Here is a 21,551-nt window from a genome sequence, read left to right on the forward strand (position 1 = left end):
CATGCTGGAGAGGAAGGCAAAAACCCGTCAGGGCCTCTGTCAATCTGACCTGAGGGAAAATTCCTTCATGACCCCAAATATGGAGATTAGTTAGACCCAAGCATGTTGGCTAGACCCACCAGCCAGACACCTGGGAAAGAATTCACTATAGTAGCTCAGAACCTCCCCATCTACTGTCCAATCTCTGGCCATTGGAGATATTTGCTACTAGTTATTTACTATTCCGACACTCTTACTCAAATTCAGAAGTCCAATTAAAATTAGTGCCACTAAACGTGAATAAGGGTGGAAGAATCCAGCCCTCTGATCCTATTCATTTCTTACTCAGATAAACTGCCATTGTCTATATCTGTCAATAAAAAACATACTGAGAATTATTCTGATCCTTGTCCATCCCCATGTCCTAAAAATGCCTCAATGGGTTTGATTATCTATCAATGGTTTATATTTTAGTCTAAGTCACAACCTTCATTTCTCAGGGCAGGCAATGTGCCAAGGATTTGTTTGGATGCTGCAGAATGCATGTTAATTAATCTTCCACTTCTTGAGAATAATCTTGCAATCATTCATTCCCTAGTGAATTGCAAAGTTATATTGCTGTTAAAAATATCAAAGTTACATAATTCTCCAAGGAAGTGGGACATTTTCCGTGTGTGTGTGTGTGCGCGCGCGTGTGTGCGTAACACAGTTGGCTTATTTCCTGTTGTTTGCAGAACGTTAATTTTTCATTTATTTCTCAATTTATGATCCTATCATAAGCCCAGAAAGTAATGAAATTCCTGATAAGCTAAAACAAAGTATTTTACTTCCATATCTCTTTGTGTTTGAACCGTAAACTTATTTTACTTATTATTTTTAGGGTTTACATTGGTTTCATCTCAATATCATTAGTAAAACAACTGCTCCAGCTGCAGTTATGTTATACTGGTTGATGTTTGTTTATATCTTGTGGGCCACATCCTCAACTAGTGTACACTACTGGTTCACACCTGGTGAGGTTCTGGTCCAATCTCTATTTACATGTGTTCTGCCATCAGACAGGGGCCCTTTTGAGTGTTCTGATATCTAAGACCAGCACTGAAGTGTACAGCAAATAATGAATTACAGTTGGTTTTAATAGTTTGCTGAGCAATAATCATCTGAGCCCTAATTCTCTGGTGTGTTAAATTTTCTTTGGACTGTTCCCTTGGTGCAAATGTAATTTTAATCCAGTGAGTTAAATCCTTGAAGATTCCATTTTTGTAATGGCGTCCTCATATGGATTAGAGCTAGCATAACAGTTCCTTCACTGCCGCATCCCAATTCCTGGAAGTAGGGGTTATGGTCAGGAGAATGGGGCATGTCATAGTATCTTTACAGACATTTGGTCTATGGCTGCTAGAACAGTTTGTGGCTAGCAACTAAAGGTATTATAATGCTGGGTACCTTTTCAGTGATGTTTTAATGCACCACGTGGAATCTGAATCTTCTTTTGCTGCCAGCTGTTTTATCTTCAGCTCATGAGTTTTTTGTAAGAGGTAGAATCTGGAAGTGGGAACATTCTCAATCTAAGTTGAATACCTCTTGTAATAACCATATGCTTCTTCCAGTGGTTGAGGTTAAATTCCCTCTGTGAATTTCTTTAAGATTAAGCCAAGAGCCAATTAGATGTCAAGGGAGTCCTTAAATTTATTTATTTAAGACAATTAAATGCTTGCAGACCATGTTGATAAGGGCACAAATTCATTACACAGGATGGTTAATGAGGACATTTCACCATCCAAATGCTTTTGTCAATGGGATCACTGTAATATTTCCATGTTACTCGGTCCTGATTATAAAAGTCTTAGAATTCAAAAGACAGGAGGAAATTCAACTACAGCTGTAATATTATGCTTTGTGTGACTAAGAATAGCTCAAGGAAATTTCAGTCTTTAATTTCTTTAAAGAAATGTTTGAGATTGCCTTTTCTGCTATTTAAATTCTCTGCTGACTTCCTAAAAAGATGCAATAGCATTGTTTGTTACATTAGCTATGATAATGGATTACATCACAACTAATATTACCGTTTGATAATTAACCACTAAAAATGTGTGGATATTTTAAAATAAGATTTTAAATATTTAGAAGTTTTAGATATTTTCAATTAATATAAATAAAATTAACATGCACAACTATTGCTTTCTCGTCATAACTTTTGGTTTCATGTATACAGATTTTGTGCTTTGTTAATGCTACTGTTTTTATTGTTGAACGTGAGTTTATTTCTGCTACTGTCCTCTCCCAGGTGCAATAAATTATATTTATTAAAGAGTTAGTCCACCCACGTCCAATAAAATGAAATCAGTTTGAACTTGAAGAGGGGTCTCTTAAATCAATTATTTTTCTATTATATTGTTTTACAACTTTGAAGGAATATGTGTATAATGTAAAATGTATGTGATATCCATATAATATGTTTCAATGTATCAATGAACAGGATGTGGGTGGTCACACCCAGTGGTTAGAGCAAGAGTCAGTGGTCAGGAGTTGGTGCCAAGGCTTAGGCTCAGGTTACCTGGGTCCTACGCTGGGCCAGGAACTATTGCAATCATGGGCAAATGCTTTGAGCAGCTGCTCAACTGTTGCTGCTGCTGGGCTCAAGGGCCGGTCTGCTGACTCCTTCAATCAATCAGACTGTGTAGCAAACCAGGCAGCCTACTATAGGCAGGTTGCACTTGTTAGGAATCAGGGCCTGCAGCAGAGGCAATCTCTGGGCAACCTGACACAAAGCCCTGTGACAATATCCTTTATTATGGACCTTTGATCACCTCTCTTGCACTATGTCTAATTAATCTATTTTCTCTGGGACTACTTCTAATATTCCAGACCTTTCAACAACTGATATTTTACAATTGTCATTTTATTTGAAATCTGAGAAATGTATTCTTCCTTCTTCCACATTTTGAAATTCCCCCCCAAAACTCATTGGCCTGAGGTCTAGGATAGGCAATATTTAGAACTGAATATAGATTCATAGTTTCCAAGGCAGGAAGGGACCATTGTGATAATCTAATCTGACCTCCTATACTGCACAGTCCATAGAACTTCCCCAAAATAATTCGTAGAGCATATTTTTTAGAAAAACATCCAATCTTAATTTAAACATTGACAGAGATGGAGACTCCACTACATACAGACAGACAGACACACACACACACACAGTTTTACGTAAATTTTAGAGGTTTATAAATTATTATTAATCTTTTGTCTCCCTTAAAGGCCTATATAGCTGTTCTCATGATCCAAAGGGAACCTGGCAGTAGGGATGATGAATGGATTCAAACAGCACTGTTAATAACAACTTAAACAAACATCTAAAACATTTATAAAATAGCTGTTTAAAATATGAGGCATATACAGAACACATGAAGATGTGGTATAATGGTTGAATTGCCATTTGTTTGGAATGGCTTGCATGGCTCACACTTGTCTATTACACTCCTGAGTAATTCAGCCACCTCAAACCCCTGCAGATAAAAATATCTTTATTTCATATAATACTGTATTTGCTCTGTCTTTCTCCCTCTCTCTCTGTCTCTGTGTATTATATAAATATGTAACATACATGCATATACATAAAAGACAAACAGAGGGTTAATTAATGTAGAACTTAATATGGACACATAAGATGAGTTTTGAATCCAACATTAGCTATTGAGAACTCTTTATACTGTTGAAACAAGCAGGTGTATTAGTCAAAGGTTCATTTAAAGCGTTAATTAACAGCAGAACTATGACCTGTTTGCAAGAGATTTCAACACTTGGCATAAAAACTCATGTCTCAAAAAGCTGTATTGTGACAGCGCATTGAAAAAAAAAATGCTGGAAATATTAACTGTGAAATTACATCTATAAGCAATAAATTATCAAGCCCACATTGTAGACCAATTTTAGAATTGCTAATCAAAGCCAATAAATTTTCTATTCGGGTGAGAATTTGTGGTGGTTAGATCTAATGAAGGCTGTTGATAGACACTCACTGTCCTAATTTCCTGCTTCATCAGAGCGTGTAACTGAAGTGAAGACTGACATCTTCGTCACCAGCTTTGGGCCTGTTTCCGACCACGATATGGTAAGTACCATTCTATATTGTTACAGTAATAATTTTTAGGGGGTTTCTATAATAACATGATACCTCACTCTTTCATTTTTATATATATTTTGGTTCCAAAATAATGTCAGCTTTTACACTTAACCATCATTGTTAGCTATGACTGCATTTAAGTGCCCTTAAATTAGCAGCCTCTGTGACTTTAATAACGGGTTATAACAGGCATTATACGCACACCATAGTATAGAATTCCTCTCATACTTAATCATTTTGAATGGATCAGTACCCTCGAGAGAATGATCACTCTGTCCAAATTGGCACACCGCTGATCCAATTTTCAAAAAAGATCATTATTTTAAAGCATGATAAACACGTAAGCCTACAGTCTGAGGCCCAGGCTGTAGAACTCATGTTTTTAAATTAAACACTGCTGATCAATTGGAAGTGAATTTCCTAGATATTGGCTGGTCAAAGAAGATTAATGACGAGAATCTGAATCACTCCTTTATGGTGTGCATATCAAAGCCTAATTGCTGCATAATCACAAGGGAGTCACATGTTCAGAAACCTCTAGCAAAGCTGCTGTAGGTACTGGCCTTAAACTTAAAAAAATGATGTAAAAACAGGGGCAAGTTCCTTTACTTTTTTGCATATAAATGGAACCATTTCCCCTCTCACATGTGAAGGGACACTATTGACAAGCCTGGTCTGATGTATGCTACTAAACCTTGCTAGATCCTCACCATCTGTATAAAAATGAGAACTGGAAATATCCTAATAAAGTAGGCTTTTATTTTTTCCCTATTTAAATGAATCATCTAGCTAATCGAAACACCAACAGAACTGGAAGAGAAAAATATAAGTGGAGGAACTAGTACATGAACGTAACTGATTCCTTTGGGTGTGTAAATTGCTGGGTGTATAAATTGGACCAGTCTCCAACGTTATAGCTGCACTTACACAACAGCTAATTGAGGTTCTACCTGAAAAACATAGCATTCCATGATGGGATTATAGATAAAGTGTTTCTCCAAAAATTAGTTATTTTTCATGTTCCATTTTTTGGTACTTTGCCCAATGCCACCATTCGAATGTTGCTCCAAGTGGATGATACCATTTACACATTACAACTGATTTGAAAACTGCAACTGATATTACTTTTAGGATGATATTAAAGCAGGCAGGTGTGTCGGTGTGTTGGGCTGCACAAAGTAGTTGACTGCCCCTTTAGATGCTCAGTCCTTTCCAATGAAAGGTAATTCAGAAGAATGGGTGGATCAAGTGACCCATGTTCTCAGTGCACATGCACTAAGATGGGAAGCAGTGGAGAATGGGGCATAGCTGCACAAAGGCTGATTGTACTGAGTGGATCGCTCTAAAGCTGAAATAATAATTCAAAGCAGGTAATGCATTTGGTGAGTTTTGCCTTTCTTCTGCTTGCATATAAACTACAAACGGATTGTGAAATTCTTACATTTATTTGCTATTTGAAATTATAAGTAAATAACTTCAATGACAATTTCTTGGACTGTGGTTTGTTTATATCCTACTATTATTCACAGTTTGCACTCTGTTGATAAATTAGATAAATATGGAGATATCCTATCTCCTAGAACTGGAAGGGACCCTGAAAGGTCATCAAGTCCAGCCTCCTGCCTTCACTAGCAGGACCAAGTACTGATTTTGCCCCAAATCCCCAAGTGGCCCCCTCAAGGATTGAACTCATAACCCTAGGTTTAGCAGGCCAATGCTCAAACCACTGAGCTATCCCTCCCCCTTCACTTCAAGTTGCTTCTCTTCCCTGATTGGCTAATTGATAGAACCAACCAACACAATGCAACCCAAGTATATTTTTTAAATACAAATATGCAATTTGAAATTAATCTTCAGTAAATAGTCAGGCTTTTAAACTAAAAATGTAGCAGTTTAGATTTTCAAAAGTGATTTAGGGTGCCTCCATTTTTGAGTGCTCAATATGAGACACCTTAAAGGGGCCTGACTTTCAGAAGGTGGCTGCCCAGTACATTCTGAAAATTGGGATCCTTTAAAATGTCTCAGGTTCAGCAGCCCAAATCACTAGCCACTTTTGAAAATCTTAGCTGCTTTTTGCAACTTGGTTCAGATGTTCACAGGAAGTAAACAATAAAGGAGAATGAACATGGTTGAATCAAAAATCATTTTAAAATTTGAATTCATATTTATGAACTTTCCCCCCAACTATTTGCTTTGATAGCCTATTGTCTGAAAATGGGTAGCCAGTTTCATTGTGGAATTCCAGCAGTGCATGCCACACTGGTGAGCAATACATCTCATAGCATAAACTTCAGATCAAGACAGCTTGTAGGCTTACTGATGTATCTAGGATTATGCAAAGGCTGGACTTTCTGTCTTACTTACATTTGGTTGATTCAAGTGATTTAATTATTGAATACAAGTTGAAACTAATTTGACACTTGATACGTGTCTATCTTTATGTGACACTTGGCATTTGGGTAGAAATATAATACTAGAACATAAAGTCATCTATTTTCAAAATTAAGCATAGGTGTATATTAAAACAAAGCACTAATATATCAACATCAATATATCTGAATTTTATGTTGCACGAGGAACCACTAGGTATGAAAAAATAGGATGGTTCCTAAAAATTATTTTATAAACATACACCACATTCTTAATTTTCACTACACTCATCTTGGGCAAAGACATGCATTGATTTGTTAATAAAATGAAATTTTACAGTAGAGGCTTAGAGTTTGTGAACCAGCATCACTTAGGCAGGTGTATTTTAATGTTTAAGGAATTGTTGCTAGTTATGTCACCTATTACTCATCTCCCTTTCAGGAATCCAGTAATATCTGTGTAGCCTGTTGACACCGACCCTACTACTCCCTCTTAAAAACACCTTAAACTAAATTTCTGTACTAAGTAAAATGAACATGGAGAAAGAAAGAGAGATGGAACACATGGCATGTGGTTGCCATCACCCCAGTCATTTTCCTTCTATGGTCTGTCTCTCTTTCCCCAAACCTTCCATGGTTTTTTAGATGCGAAGCTCCTCATGGCAGAAATTCTGTCTTCCTATATATTACTATAGCAACTAGCACAATGAGGCCTTTGGGTACTCCTGCAAGATACGTAAAATAATAACAGTACAAACAAACAAAGAAACAAACAAATAATAATAAATAATAGCCAGAGAGAGACAGCAGATAGTGTTAGGGAAACACAGACAATATTAAATCATTTATTTTCTGGGCCTTACAGGCCTCCCCCAAAGCAACAACCCTAAAATATTTGGCAATTATGTGATTTATTGTGTGGATACAGAGGGTTAATTTATTTTTCTCTGATTACATTCCCGCTAATGCAAATGTGACCAATCCTTGCTGTGAATGGTGCAGTCTGATTCTTCTCTGGCTTGTTTAACTGCATATTTACTAGAACTACAGCAAGGAGTTTTGGGAACTCTGTTTTCCTGCTCTGTTAAGTCATGTCCCATGCCACAGAAATCACACCCATTCTGGTGAGAACATCTGACCATTTGATGTTTAAAGTGACTTTCTGATAGCTTTCATATGAGCAGAATAACTAACCCTAATAAGGGTGAGCATAGCCACAGCATGTTCATTTTTAAATTTCAATGAATGCTCTGGAAAAAGGTTTTTTAGGGTAGACGAGCCTGTAGTCAGGAAGGGCAGAGTGCCCGACTAGACCCATAAACACTTCCTCTCTGCTTTTGTTCCTCTTCCATCAAATTATTTGGTCACACACCTGATCTCTCAACTTCAGATCCCCCTGCACCAATATCCAGTGACTGATTGAGCTCCTTTGTCTCTCCTTCCAAACTTTCACGTCATCCCACTGTCTTCCTTTTCTGCAGTATCAGATGTGGGTGAACATTGTTTCTACGCTGCCAGGCTGTCATTTCCTGTGTTTATCTTTCACTACACTTCTGTGTAGGAGGAAGTTTTGGGTAGAGCTTGGAGAACATGATGAAAGCCCAACAATCTCTTGTCACCTGCTGCCCATAAGCCACCGAGCCCCTCTCACCTCTGCTTTGGTACAAACATTGGTGTGAAATCCTGACCCCATTGAAGTCAGTGGCAAAAGTTCCATTGACTTAAGTGGTTCCTCAAGCGGGCCTTTTTCCAGCAGAGCCCTTTAGCATGTACTTAACTAGAAGCATGTGAGTAGTCCCAATGTAGCCAAATAATCCTGCCCCCAGTTGTGAGGTGGAGTAGGAGTCACTAGGTTATTGAAAACAATACAAATACTAAAGTGATTAGAATTAAGCACATGCTAAAATGGCTTGCTGGATCAGGGCTTAAAGAAACATTTAGCCACATGTGACTAAACCATTTGACTATGTGCAAGGAATTTGATTATGCATATCATACCAAGATAAGAGATGAAGCACAAAGACATACTGTAACCTTTCCAGTCTAAATAGCCTGTAATGCAGCTGATAGTTTACTGATTAGAAAACATCTCACAATGGTTTCTGCTCCATGAAATACTAACATTTGTTAAAAATAAATGGAGGATTTAAAGGTGGTCTGTTGTGCTGGAGTCTGGTGTGGTGTGGAACCTAATTTCTTCCATTATTCTTTCCAGCGTGCCTGTCTTTCCTGACTGTATTCTTGGATAGATGTGTAGTTCTGTTATTTGTGTGTGTAATATATATCTATACATTTTCAGTGATGGCAGGGTCATTTTCCTTCATGGTTTGCCATTGGTTCTTTGTCAAAAAGTCTAAGGGGAGCCTCAGTCTTCAGCCAAAAACAATAGATGATTGCACAGTGTAATTTTAAATTGCAGTGTTTTTCAATAGCTTCATATTCATCACAGCATCATAGCAGTTACAGATGGAAGAGACATTTAAAGTCACATAGTTTAGTCCCATGTCAGTACATGATTATTTCCTACAAATTATTTTATCATACTTCATCCAGTCTAATATTAAATCTTTTCTATCACTCCCTTTGGGAAACTATTCCATGATTTTATATATCTTACTGCCTGATATATATATTTTTATATATTACAACTGTTTTGTAATTTCATCCTATTATTTCTGGTTATGCTGCTTTGTGCCATGATAAAAAAAAATCATTCCTTAATGAGCAATGGTTACTGTCAAGGATGAATTCTCCTCTTATTTAAATCAGGAGTAATACCTTACTTTCAAACTATTGTAAATGAAGAGAGAATCAGGCATTGTGTCCCTTCCCCCATCTCCTCAATCGTTGCCTAGGCAAGCAACAAGTTTGGTCCAAATCTTCCCTTGAGTTCTCTCTGTACAGTCCAGTGATTCTGGGCACTGAGCTCTTGTACTCTTTCCTCATAAATCATTCCTACCATAATTTTCAGTGATCTCTTGAACTCCCCACAACTTGGCTACATAGGGCAATATTCCAGCATATGCGGTCAAAATATCTTATCTATGGTAAACTCATTGTTGTTCATAATCCTTTCTAAATTTCTTCCTAACCTTTTTTTAGTTTAAATGAGTACCAAATCTGTAATCATCTTAATAACAATCTTTAGACATAGTATACTGTTCTCATAATCTTGCTCTTACAAAAATGCTAAAAGTTTACCTGTCACAAACTTGTATTGCAAAATATGACAATCTTGAGAGTTTTCCCATTGTATTAATTGCTCTAGGAATATACAATAGATGTATTTTTCCGTCAAAGTTGGAGAGATGAGAGACTAAAATTCAAAGGACCCATGACAGTCCTCCGGCTAAATAATTTAATGGCCAGCAAGATTTGGACACCTGATACTTTTTTCCACAATGGAAAGAAATCAGTGGCTCACAACATGACGATGCCTAACAAACTACTACGAATTACAGAGGATGGGACACTGCTGTATACAATGAGGTAAGAATAAGAATACCGCATTTTTTCATTTCATTTGAAATTACTACTTTTTTATGGTAAAATTTCCTCAAACAGAATGGAGAAATATTTATTTTGGAAGATAACTGTATGTTTGAATTTTAGGCTTATTAATTATTTTCACAATAGATAATACAATACTTGACTTAAATTCAGGAGTTTACTATATAATCTTTTTTCTCATGCCATACCATGGCCATTTTTACACTCCCTGCCTGTGCTTTAATGCTATGATTTTGAAAGGCACCTAAGGGAATTAGGCCTACAGCATCAACTAGCTTTTAATGGATCTGAAATTGGAGTTTCTTTTGAGAATCCCATCCTAAAAGCAGAATGAAGCCTGAAAGTTTGCTACTCACACTCTAGTGAGGTAGGCCTAAAATGTAAAGAATTTTTTTTTTTGAGTACTATGGAAAACAGACTCTGAGGACTAGAAAAATGAGGGCACAGAGGTTTTTGCACACTTTCCTTGTTCCATGGGAAATATAGGACATTATAGTCTAAAAATGGGCATTCATGGTTTTAGACATAACAGTAAAACTAAGTGGTCTGAAGAATTTGTGAAAATGTTGGGGAACACGTTGTTTCATTGATAGACATTACTCTTTTTATTAGAACTGTATCATTCTACTCATGAAGAATTTGGATAATTATGAACTTGTTCTAAATGCTAGTCAGCAAAGTAAATAACCAATTCATTCCACACATTGTTATAGAACACAAAGATTAACAATTTTGGATTGAAAAGCCTTATAACAAACAATCGGAAAGGAATATTGTTGTTTTTTGTTTGCTTGTATTCCTGTTTTCGGCATCTGGACAGTTGCCAGTCTACAGGTTTTGTCTTACTGGGATTCAAAGTATAAAATAATTCTTTAGACTAATCAAGCTGGTCAGATTGATACTTGTGTGAGTATTAAGATTTCTTTTAACACCTCTAAAACTGTTAAAAAAGGAGACAGATGTCCCCAGTGTTTTGAGAAATCCAAATCTCCATGCTCCTGGGAGCGTGTCAAATATGTTCAATTTATTCTGAAACATCTTTCAATACTGTCTAAGATGGAGTCGGACCTTTTCATTTGGCAGTGATACAAGTTTAGGTCAATTTTTCTTGTCTCCCCAAAATCTTGGATGTTAGGGACCTAATATATAAGAGCACCACTTTGCAGTGCATTGTTCAAACATGTCCTTTTAATCATTATTATTTCTGTCTTCCTCACCTTTTACTTGTAAAAGTGAAGGCATGCAATCTCTATATGGTATTTAGCTATTACTGTCCTTTCCTTGCTAATGTGTGGTGCTTGACTTTTTCAGGGACAATATAAATCCTGTTGTCATAAGCCTTCTCTATTTTACTTGTCTTACTGAGCAATATTTTTGCATCCAAGCCAATCAAATCTTTATTTTTATCAATCAGGAGCTTAGCTTGAATTTATCCCAAGCCAATGCAGTAACAAGGTCTTTGTTTTAAGTAAATTTCAATCCCCAAACCACATTAGAACCACTTCAATAAGGCCAGGATTTTACCCCAAGTGTTTATGTTGTTGAGAGATTACAGAAGTATATAATATGAAAGCAGTGGAAGTTTTGTCCGAGTAAGGAGTATGCAGCTTCATATAATTTCTTAATGTCTGAGCCCTATATTATATAATGAATATATATATATATATATATATATAAAATGAATGTCTCACTCTGTTGGGTTGTCATTATCACCAATAAATCTCTTTGCCCATTTTAAGCACGGTTCTTTAGAATGTCCAGTACCAATTTCATCTACAGAACTACATTTCTATTTCAGGTTCACTGTAACCGTCAATTGGGATTTAAGAAGTGGGTGTTCAAACTTTCTGTGTGGCCTCAGGAATCATTTAATGTGGACTACCAAAGAAAATAATTTTGAAAACTTTCTTTGGAAGTCTGTTACTCTGCCAGTTCATTCTTCCTAGGTTGTCAACTTTTCTGCAGTGTTTGCACCGATCTTTTGATTTAGGTTCATTTCCAAACTGAGGCAGACATCTAGAAAAAGAGGGCCTAATGCCCATTGAACTCAGTGGAAAGCATCTCATTAATGCCAGTGGGCCATGCATCAGGTCCATATTGTATAATATCTTTGATATGAAATGAAGGCTTATTTTGCAACATATGATGCTTGTGGCTGATGATATTAAATAACTGGATAATTGGCCAAACACAAAGCTACTGAAGAGGAAACTAAACAAGCTCTTTAATATTTTGTCCATTATTGTCCTTATACTTGCATTACTCAGGTAAAACTCCCATTATTGTCAATGAGAATTTTGCCAAGTAAAGACTTCAAGAACAAATTAAACAATATTAGAAGACTTGTGGAAGATTTCAGGCCAGTCAAGCAACATCTAGAGCTGAGCAAAGATTTACAGCAAGACTGAAAAAAAAGTCACATTTTAAAAAAGTTTTTCCAAACCATATTTTAGAAGTTTGTGAATATGACAATAATTCTTTGGATTTCTCTTGTTACTCACTTAGCAAATGTATTTTATAATTGTATTTATTAAATATTCCTTTATATAATTGTATATATAATTTTGTTTGTTAATTGCATGAAGCTATAATCTTTTCTTTTGCTTATGAATCCATTGTAGACTGACTGTGAGAGCAGAATGTCCAATGCATTTAGAAGACTTTCCAATGGATGCACATGCTTGCCCATTGAAATTTGGAAGCTGTAAGTTTATTTTTAACTCAGGTTTCCCCTTTTAAGGCCACCTTACAAATATTTCACATCAGATCAGTTCAGAAGATTATTTAAAAACATAAAAGCTTGTATTTTTTCAATCTTTCCAGTTTTTTTTTAAATGAACATTTTCTACATGACTAAATATAATCCAACATCTTGTCTAGGCATTAGCCAAAGAGATAAATGGCTATGCTCCAAAGATGTAGTTGCAGCATGGCATTTAACCCACTTTGAACTTGACTGCAATTGAATTTTAGTTTGAGAATAAGTCAGACCAGTGATATAGATCCATGGATGAATGAACTGATTCAGATAAAAGTGAACCTCTTCCCTCCCAATTTGCACATTTTTGAAATCAAATACAAATCAATTCTTTTCTAAGGTGCACAAATATTCCTATTACTTTTTAAAAAATTGGAACTAAAGCAGAGGTATAATGAAAAAAAGGTGATCTTTTTGCACTTCAGGAAATAAAAACCTTACAAATCTCATGAGAGAGTCCCATTCTTTCAAGATTTCTAGCTCAGATTAGCAGATTTATGGGTTGAAAATTGAACCCCGTTGATGTCAATCGGAGTTTTGCTACTGCCTTCAATGGGACCAGGATTTCTCTGAAAAGGTTCAGTTTAGGTAAACATCTTGGCTGAGACCAAACTCTTGATTCTTTTGAGAGTCATCCCTCACAAATATTCCCATTTTGCAGATAAATATATTGTTTTAAAATAATTTATTAAAGTACACATATCAAAAAGCTGAATTGTGAGAAAGTGCTTGGATCAGAAAAAATAACAGGAGGAGTTTATTTCATTCAGTTCAACATGAAAAAAAAGACAAAATGAGTGAACATTTAATAGGATACAAATTGTTTCCTCAATGGCTATTTCTCTTTCCAGTAGAAATGGGTCTTTTCACTGATAATGAATAATTATTCATTCAATTCATTCCTCACTGGGTACCAGACAATGTGATAATTTACTTTGAAATGAATGGCCCTATATTTACTCTAAGAAAGGATTGATGTATTGCCTCTAGTCTTCTACACACAATTTTGTATAGTGATGGGATTCAGAGAATAAAAAGCTTAGAAACTTTGAGTGCAGCTGGCCAGAATTTGATACCTTTTGAATGTCAAACTTTCTTTCAGCTCTTCCAGGAAACATTTCTCACTATCTCCTGTGAAACAGAAGAAAATAAATAAAACCTCCAAGTATAATAGGGCACATGGCTACCAGTGTTCTGAGAGAACTGAAGTATCAGGGAGCCTCCCAAATATGTTAAATTTGTTTTAAATATTCTTTAAAGACTCTCTATTCTAGTCTAGGCTCTCTCTGGCTGGCTGTTACACAAGTCCAGGTTAGGCTATTCTTACTTTACTAAGTGTTTGGATTTTCAGATGTACAAGGCAAGTTCTCACAAGCAAATGGGAAAGGAATTCTCTGTAGATACAAACAAAATAAGGATGGAAGCAGGATAGATAAAATGAATGCATGTACAAATATAAAATCCTTAATACAAAATTAAAACAAAACAAACAAAGATATCTTTAGATGTATTATTTATGGCTCTGATCATGTTTCCTCTGCCCTATACTCTTAAAATTTATTATTTTTATTATCATCAGTGTGTATGATTGCTCCTCAAATGAACTAAATAGGGAGTAGGGGTCGGATAGTGCAGTGATGTCAATGGGAGTTTTACCAATGACTTCAATAAGAAAAGTGTCAACTTTAGTACTGCTATTCGCAGCCAGATATGATGTGAGTTGGTATGTTCCAAGCTTCCTTCATAAAACTCCATGACCAAAACACACACTGAACTTTAACCGCCCTGCTACTGCAGTCTTGGACTCTTGTGCAAGGCACTATCAAATATATTGACTGTTTTGTAAAACATACAACAAATGGCATCTCTTTTGAGGGAACAAAATGAATTTCCTCTGAGAAAGGGAGTGCTGCCTTCCTGGCATCATTACGCTTCTGCTGCTCTGAGGCTCCCTGGAGACTGGGCTTTTGTAGTTTTGGAGGCATGAATAAAGGTTATAGCTAATCTATCCAATATCATCCCCACACCAACCTTGCAGAGACTTTGTGAATCAGTTAATGGTGATCCAGTCTTCATTAAGATGCTTGGTGCAATAGAAGCCCTCTTTAAGGTGGCTTCCAGGTGTGGTGGCTAGAAAAAGCTATGCTACCAAGTCGCTGACTTATGTAGTAGTGTGGAGTCATTGTGAGGGTACAGGTTCTCTACCCACAATTCCTTGGTCTTCAGGGATCTGAAATTACTACCTGTTTCTTGAAGGAGGTGAGTCACCTGGGGGTGAGATGGCAAACATTTTCTTCCTAAATGGCATGATAAGGAGAAAACGTTGACAGTTTCCAGTATGCTACACAGTTCATTTCCCCAAAGAGGATGATTTAGCCCTAAGATTGGAGCTGAGGTCTCAGAATTAGAACTGGTTAAGAATTTTTTGATGGAATGTTTTTCCCTAGGAAAATGCTGTTTTATCAAACTCCCTCCCCCCCAAAAAATTAGCAAAAATATATCAGTTTCTAAGGTTGAGGATGGGTTTTCTGGTCAAAATGAGGGCAACCAAGATCTCAAAATAGCCAATAGCCTGGTAGTTAGGGCACTCACTTTGCATGTGGGTGACTCAGGTTCAAGACCCTGTTTTGTTTGACTCTACCCTGAATATTGGCTGTTCTGGGGTATAACATTCAGAAAAAAATGTAAAAGCTCTTTGGTTCATTCCATTATGGAACAAAAACAAACATCAAAACCTTTAAATTTTTCATGAAACAAAATTCTTGTTTTCTGGCCAGCCATACTTTGAAGTTAAAGCCTAGTTTATTATCCCATTGTCTCCCTGAGTCTCAAATTTTCTTCTTCTATTTACCTTGCTGATACCCAAGCCTGGGTGGTTTAAACACACATACATAGAGCAGAATGCATTCATGATGCAGTCTCATTTCCATTATTGGTATATTAGTTTCACCAGTTTCTGAATTATCTAAGAGTATTGGAAATCTTTTGCCATGTTATCAGTTGAGTGATACAGTTTCCAGGTCATTTTTATTTGGAAAAGAAATGGGTTTTCATATTCACATGAAGGTGGGAAGAAGGCTAAACATGACCATAGTTTTCTGTGGTGAGATTTACACTCAGGAAAAGTGAGGCCAGGCCTTACATTTACCCATAAGGTCAGAGGCATATTTCAATACTCATGGACCATCAACACTGCATATTTTGACTAAATCACACAACATGTCTGAATGGGCCCAAGAGAATATTAGCCTGGATAAAGGCTTCTCATGGTCACAAAAGCCACTCCATAAACTAAAATCTTATTATTATAGCTAATGGCTTGCTACAGCAGTGGTTGCCCAGCAATGTCTGTATTGAATTGTGCTGGACAAAAGCTTTTTCATTTCCTCCATCATTATATACTTCTTTCTGGAACTGATTCCAGAAAGGTCTCACAGCAAGGGGGGTGGCACATATATTCCATGGATTCTGCCCATGTTGTTAAGGCCAGTAAATGCTCCAAAGCTAAAATATATTATCAAAATATCATCCTAAGCAGGAGGAAGTTCCAGTTGACTGGGGCACTTTATAACAAATGCTTAAGAGGCTTCTGGAACAACAGAAAGACATATGTTGGCAAGAACAATATCAGAAAGGCAGATGTTCTCCTCACCTCTATGCATAAAATCCGATTGTCAGTTCAGTTAACATCTTCCATGCATACAAAACCAATGTCACTCAGGAAAGCAGCAGTGGTAATAAGGGCATAGGGCATATGTTGTCATTTATCTAATACCTGCATCTCTACCTTGGGGGGAAAACGTCACAAAATGAATTTGAAACCAAAGCTGACAATTCTCTTCTCCACACTGGTTAGGCCTCAGCTGAAGTACTGTGTCCAATTTTGGTCACCAATGTATAGAAAGGATGTAGAGAAACTGGAAAGGATCCAGAGGCGAGCGACAAAGATGATCAAAGGGATGGAATGCAAGCCATATGAGCAAAGGCTGAAGGAAGTGGGTATGTTTAGTTTAGAAAAGAGAAGATTAATGAGGGAAATGATAGCGGTCTTCAAATACTTGAAAGGCTGCCATAAAAAAAGATGGAGAAAAATTGTTCTCTTTTACCACAGAGGGCAGGACAAGAGGCAATGGGTACAAACTAAAACACAGCAGATTTTGATTAAATCTTAGGAAAAACTTCTTAACTGTAAGAACAGTAGGACAATGAAACAGACTGCCTAGGGAGTTTGGGGAAGCTCCTTCACTGGATGTTTTAAAAAGGAGGCTACATAGCCATCTGTCTTGGATGGTTTAGACACAACAAATCCTGTATCTTGGCGGGGGTTAGACTAGATGACCCTTGTGGTCCTGTCTAACCCCATGGTTCTATGATTCTATGAATCTGTAATACTGTAGTTATATGAAAATACAAACTGATTCAGAAGAGCAGAGCACCCACAACGCTCAATGACTTCTAATTGAGTTTTGGGTTCTCAGCACTTTTGAAATTCAGGCCCTTGGCTTCTAACCTGTCCTCATACTCCAGAATCAGTAGAGTACTTGCAACTGAGGAATAATATTTCCACCCTTCCATAATGCTGATATAGATTAATGGAAAAATGTTTGCATGTATGAATTATTGCACAGTTACTAGGACATGATTTTGCATTTACCATTGTTTCCAATAAAGTTACCACTTATTTACATTGTTACTTTGAAATAATGTACACTGTTAAGGGCTGATCCAACTCCCATGGAAGTCAGTGCACTGACAAATAGCAACGGTCCCTTTTACTTTAATGGTGCTGGAGCAAACCCCATACAATTCCTTTTATCACCACTCTCTAGCAACTCCATCTTTTCAGCTTCCAACTGCATGTTATGTACTGATTCAGTGAACTATAAGCCCACAAGTGAGTTCAGATAAATAAGATGCCCAGGCTCTCCTAGCCATTTGCCACTCCCAAACTTGCACAGACATGCTCCCACACTAAGTGCTCTGAGTAAGGTCCATTAGATTGCAGAACACTACACCAGGAAAAATGATGGATGAATCATTTACAACATGAAGAGAAAAAATAGTCACATATAGTTTGATTCTTGGTTAGTGATCTAGTCATTACAGGACACAAATACTTGACTGGAACATGCAATACCACTGCATACATTTATGTAACATACTAGACTTAAACTGGATTGCAGAGAATGAGAAGAGAGTCTATAGTGAAATGCAAAGCTCATTTTCTTTCTTTTTGTCAAGTATATAAATGTAAGTAAGTGTGAACAAAGATAAGCACTTTCAGCACTCTTCAGAGATAGCAGGTACAGAAAAATATATTCAGCATAGTTCAGAGTCATCCAAGCCCAGACAGTCTCAGGGCTTGTCTATATGAGCAGTTAGTGCATGCCAAGCTGGAGTGTAAATCTATCCCACACTAGCCTGCCATGCACTGTCTATGCTGACCCTACTGCCAAGCACTAAAAGTTCCTTAGTGTGTTTTGATCTACTCTAATTTCAAAGCGGGCTAGATCAAAGCACTCTAGTGTTCTGAAGGGTCCACACAGACAGTTAGTGCATGTCATGCTAGTGCAAGATATATTTACACCCCCAATGTGCTGCATACAAATTGATAATATAGTCTAGCTCGGAGGCCTGTCTGGACTTGGATGAATTTGTGACCTCTATGCCACTTAAGTCTCATAAAACAGGGTAAGTGGGGAGTGGTGGTCTACAGATGGGGTGTCCATGCAGAGGGTAGAGTTCTAATCATGCTGACAAAGAGGAGACCATTGAGGCTTAGCTGGGGGAGGTTTATTTGGACCCAGTGGCCCAATCCACAATGCATATAGGTATAGAGGGGTCTAGCTGCTGTCTCTCATCATGGTCTGGAATCTAGAAAAATGGAAGTGGTCCATGGCATACCCATGAAGGAGGGGATGCAGATTTCATGCCCCATCCCCCGTTGGTGTTTCCTGCACAAAGTCTGATCTACTCAGGCTTTTCAATATCAGGAATGGGATGGGGAAGAGATGGATTTCTTCCTCTCTGATTTAAAAGGCAGTACTCTACCTTTGCAATATAATGTAAAAGGCTGGGAAATGAAATATGTTTCTTTTAAATTAGATGCCTATACCAGAGCGGAGGTTGTGTATGAATGGACAAGGGAACCAGCAAGGTCTGTGGTTGTGGCTGAAGATGGCTCTCGACTGAACCAATATGATCTTCTGGGGCAAACTGTGGACTCTGGAATTGTTCAGTCCAGTACAGGTGTGTAATAAAGCATTGTCTTGTTGGGGGTGAGAAAGGTTTATATTAATAAGATGCTTTAACCTGCCAGAACAGAACTTAGAAAGTAAAAGATACAAATTGTAATGCAAAGTGATTGTAAATAGGACGGCATTGACATCTAAAATGGCAGTGTGTGCTGGTACAGTAAATATCTTCACGCTTGAACTGATGGTTAAAATGTTTTATCAATAGGAAGTCTACAGTAGTGACAAATAGTATCTAACCAGAAGAAATATAGTAATGTACATCAAAAAGGAAGAATTCATCTCATTCTTATCATCTCTCTATTATCTCACTGTGATAGTTTCCTGCTATGAATGGGGGAGAAATTACAGGTTGTTATGAGAAAGGACAATATCTTGCAAATACATATTTTTTTCATTATAAATTACTCTATATGAAGCTTATATGCCAGATAAAGTGCACTGTGCTATATTGCCACATAAGGGCAGAAAGCAAACCTGTTTGTTGTTTTAAAAATATTGTGAGAACTGAAGCACAGTTGTGGTTAGCATTAACAAGAGTTCAATAATTACAGTAAAGTAGGCTTAAAATAACTCCTAATATTAATAACAGAAAGACTAAATTTGAAATATAAGCACTCTAGTAGGGTGTTGAAATCTCATAGTTCATCTCCCAAACAGATACTTTGGGTGCAAACATTTTGTGTTACAATCCTAAATGCAGATTGGAAAGTCCAAATGTGGGATGTAGAAGTCCTATTAAAAGGCACCAACTTTTATTTGTTCATCCATAAAATCTATGATAGAAGAAGAATAGTCTTTTACTTAAGGAGCCTGATCATGAGTCAGAAAATCTGGGTTCAAGTCCCAGCTGTGCCACAGATGTTATTGTATGACTTTAGGGAAGTCATTAAATATTTTTCTGTGCTTCAATTCTAAATGTATTATTGTATCTTCAAAGCTCTGAGATCCCCTAATTGAAGTTACCACGGATAAGTGCAAAGTATTTTTATTTTTGGTGCTACTCACAGATGATTACATCTAATCTGTTAATTTCCAGTGCAAAACTATTTGCTGTCAGGTATAAACAAACAGCACTCACTCACCATCACAGTATCATATGGCTATGATTTCTGGGTAGGATGAAAAATTTTGCTCTTCCACTGCTCGGCATTCATTTCAAATAGATTTAATTAATTTATTTTGGCTCATTCTTAAAAGCAATATTAAGCTGAAAGTTGGGTATCAACAAGCTATAACACTGTTGACCAGATTGAATGGTCAATGGACCATAAAGAATCACTCCATTAGGAGAAGTAGCCACATTACATTGAAAGTGACAGAACCAGTGGCTCAGTTACAGTAGTATATTTACACCTGAATAAATAGAGAGCTTTTCTTAATGTTATTCACAAAAAGAGTCCACTGAGAGTGAGCCCTCTAATACAGCCTTCCCGTGACTACTCAGCTTAGGGAATTTACAAACAGACTAGCGAGTCAACTACATTTCAGAACAAAAAGGGATCTGCTAGGGTACTTGCAGGTCCACTCTAGAAAACTACAGAGAGATTTTAAAATTCAAATCACTGCTCAAGAATTATTTTGTCAGTTCCATCAGGAATGATACAGCTTAAGCAGAAGAAATAAGGAGTTCAAGTGTGCAATAATATCAAAACAAAATTAAGAGAGCTGTTTAAAATGTATTAATAACGGTTATTTGTTATGTAGTGCTAAAGGTGTACATGGTGCTTCACAGGCAAATAAAAGACAAAGGGCGAAATCCTAGCCTAATTGAAATCAGTGGTAGCTTTGCCATTTACTTGTGTGGGGCCAGAATGTCACCCAAGGTGCCTGTGCTAAAGGCCAATAAAAGTGATAAACAATAAGGACCACATCCTAAGCTCCTTACTCTAGCCAGTGTTGTCCTGTCTTGTAGAACTGACCTCAAACAGGGGATCTGTGGGAGGAAAATTCTGTGAGACTTCCCCATGGTGTTTTATCTGAATTTTTCTACCTAGTAGATGGGTAAGAAGGAAAGCTAGATTTCCCACTCCCTCCCCCAAAGGACAAAGCAGAGGGTTCTGCCTCATTCCCATGGATCTTGGGAATGACCAGAGACCAGGGATATTTCTGAGGAAGTCCTGTGCCTCAAGGCTTGCTTTTGGATGTCCTGCCCCCCTCGAGTTCCCAGACAGTGCAGATTACAACAGGGTCATGTTGCTTGGCAATACTCCACATGTGGCTCTTCCTGTGATCACCCACAAAAGGGGTTTCCACAGTACAGCATGACCTCTACAGCATAAATTCCCTTTAGGACTTCATGAATGAATTATGCTTGCCCTTCCTAGTCCCCATTTTTGTCTCTGGCTCACCTCCTCCCCATGTGTGTATCGGCAGTCCCTGTGGAGGGCTTTCTGCACGGTACCAACAAGGATGGAGCCACAGAGGAATCTAACCTCTTCCCATTCTACAGAGAAGGGCCAGATTTGAGTGCAGCCGTAATAGAGAATGACTGAGGACTCACATTTTCCTTAGCAAAACTCTCATTGAAGGGAGTAGGATTTTATCTGAGTAGA

The 21,551-nt window shown here is 37.3% G+C and overlaps 1 protein-coding gene across 2 annotated transcripts in view; it reads left to right on the forward strand.

Moving 5' to 3' along the window:
• GABRA1 (gamma-aminobutyric acid type A receptor subunit alpha1) overlaps window positions 1–21,551 on the forward strand; it is a 54,718-nt gene that overhangs the window by 11,879 nt on the left and 21,288 nt on the right. For both annotated transcript variants that reach the window (XM_034779892.1, XM_034779893.1), the window contains exons 4-7: window positions 4,026–4,093; window positions 9,743–9,963; window positions 12,606–12,688; window positions 18,848–18,991. In XM_034779892.1, coding sequence (XP_034635783.1) covers window positions 4,026–4,093; window positions 9,743–9,963; window positions 12,606–12,688; window positions 18,848–18,991 — 516 coding nt within the window. The remainder of the gene's footprint in view (window positions 1–4,025; window positions 4,094–9,742; window positions 9,964–12,605; window positions 12,689–18,847; window positions 18,992–21,551) is intronic.

The sequence above is a fragment of the Trachemys scripta genome, chromosome 8 (genome assembly GCF_013100865.1).
Source record: "Trachemys scripta elegans isolate TJP31775 chromosome 8, CAS_Tse_1.0, whole genome shotgun sequence".
NCBI classification, from domain to species: Eukaryota; Metazoa; Chordata; order Testudines; family Emydidae; genus Trachemys; species Trachemys scripta.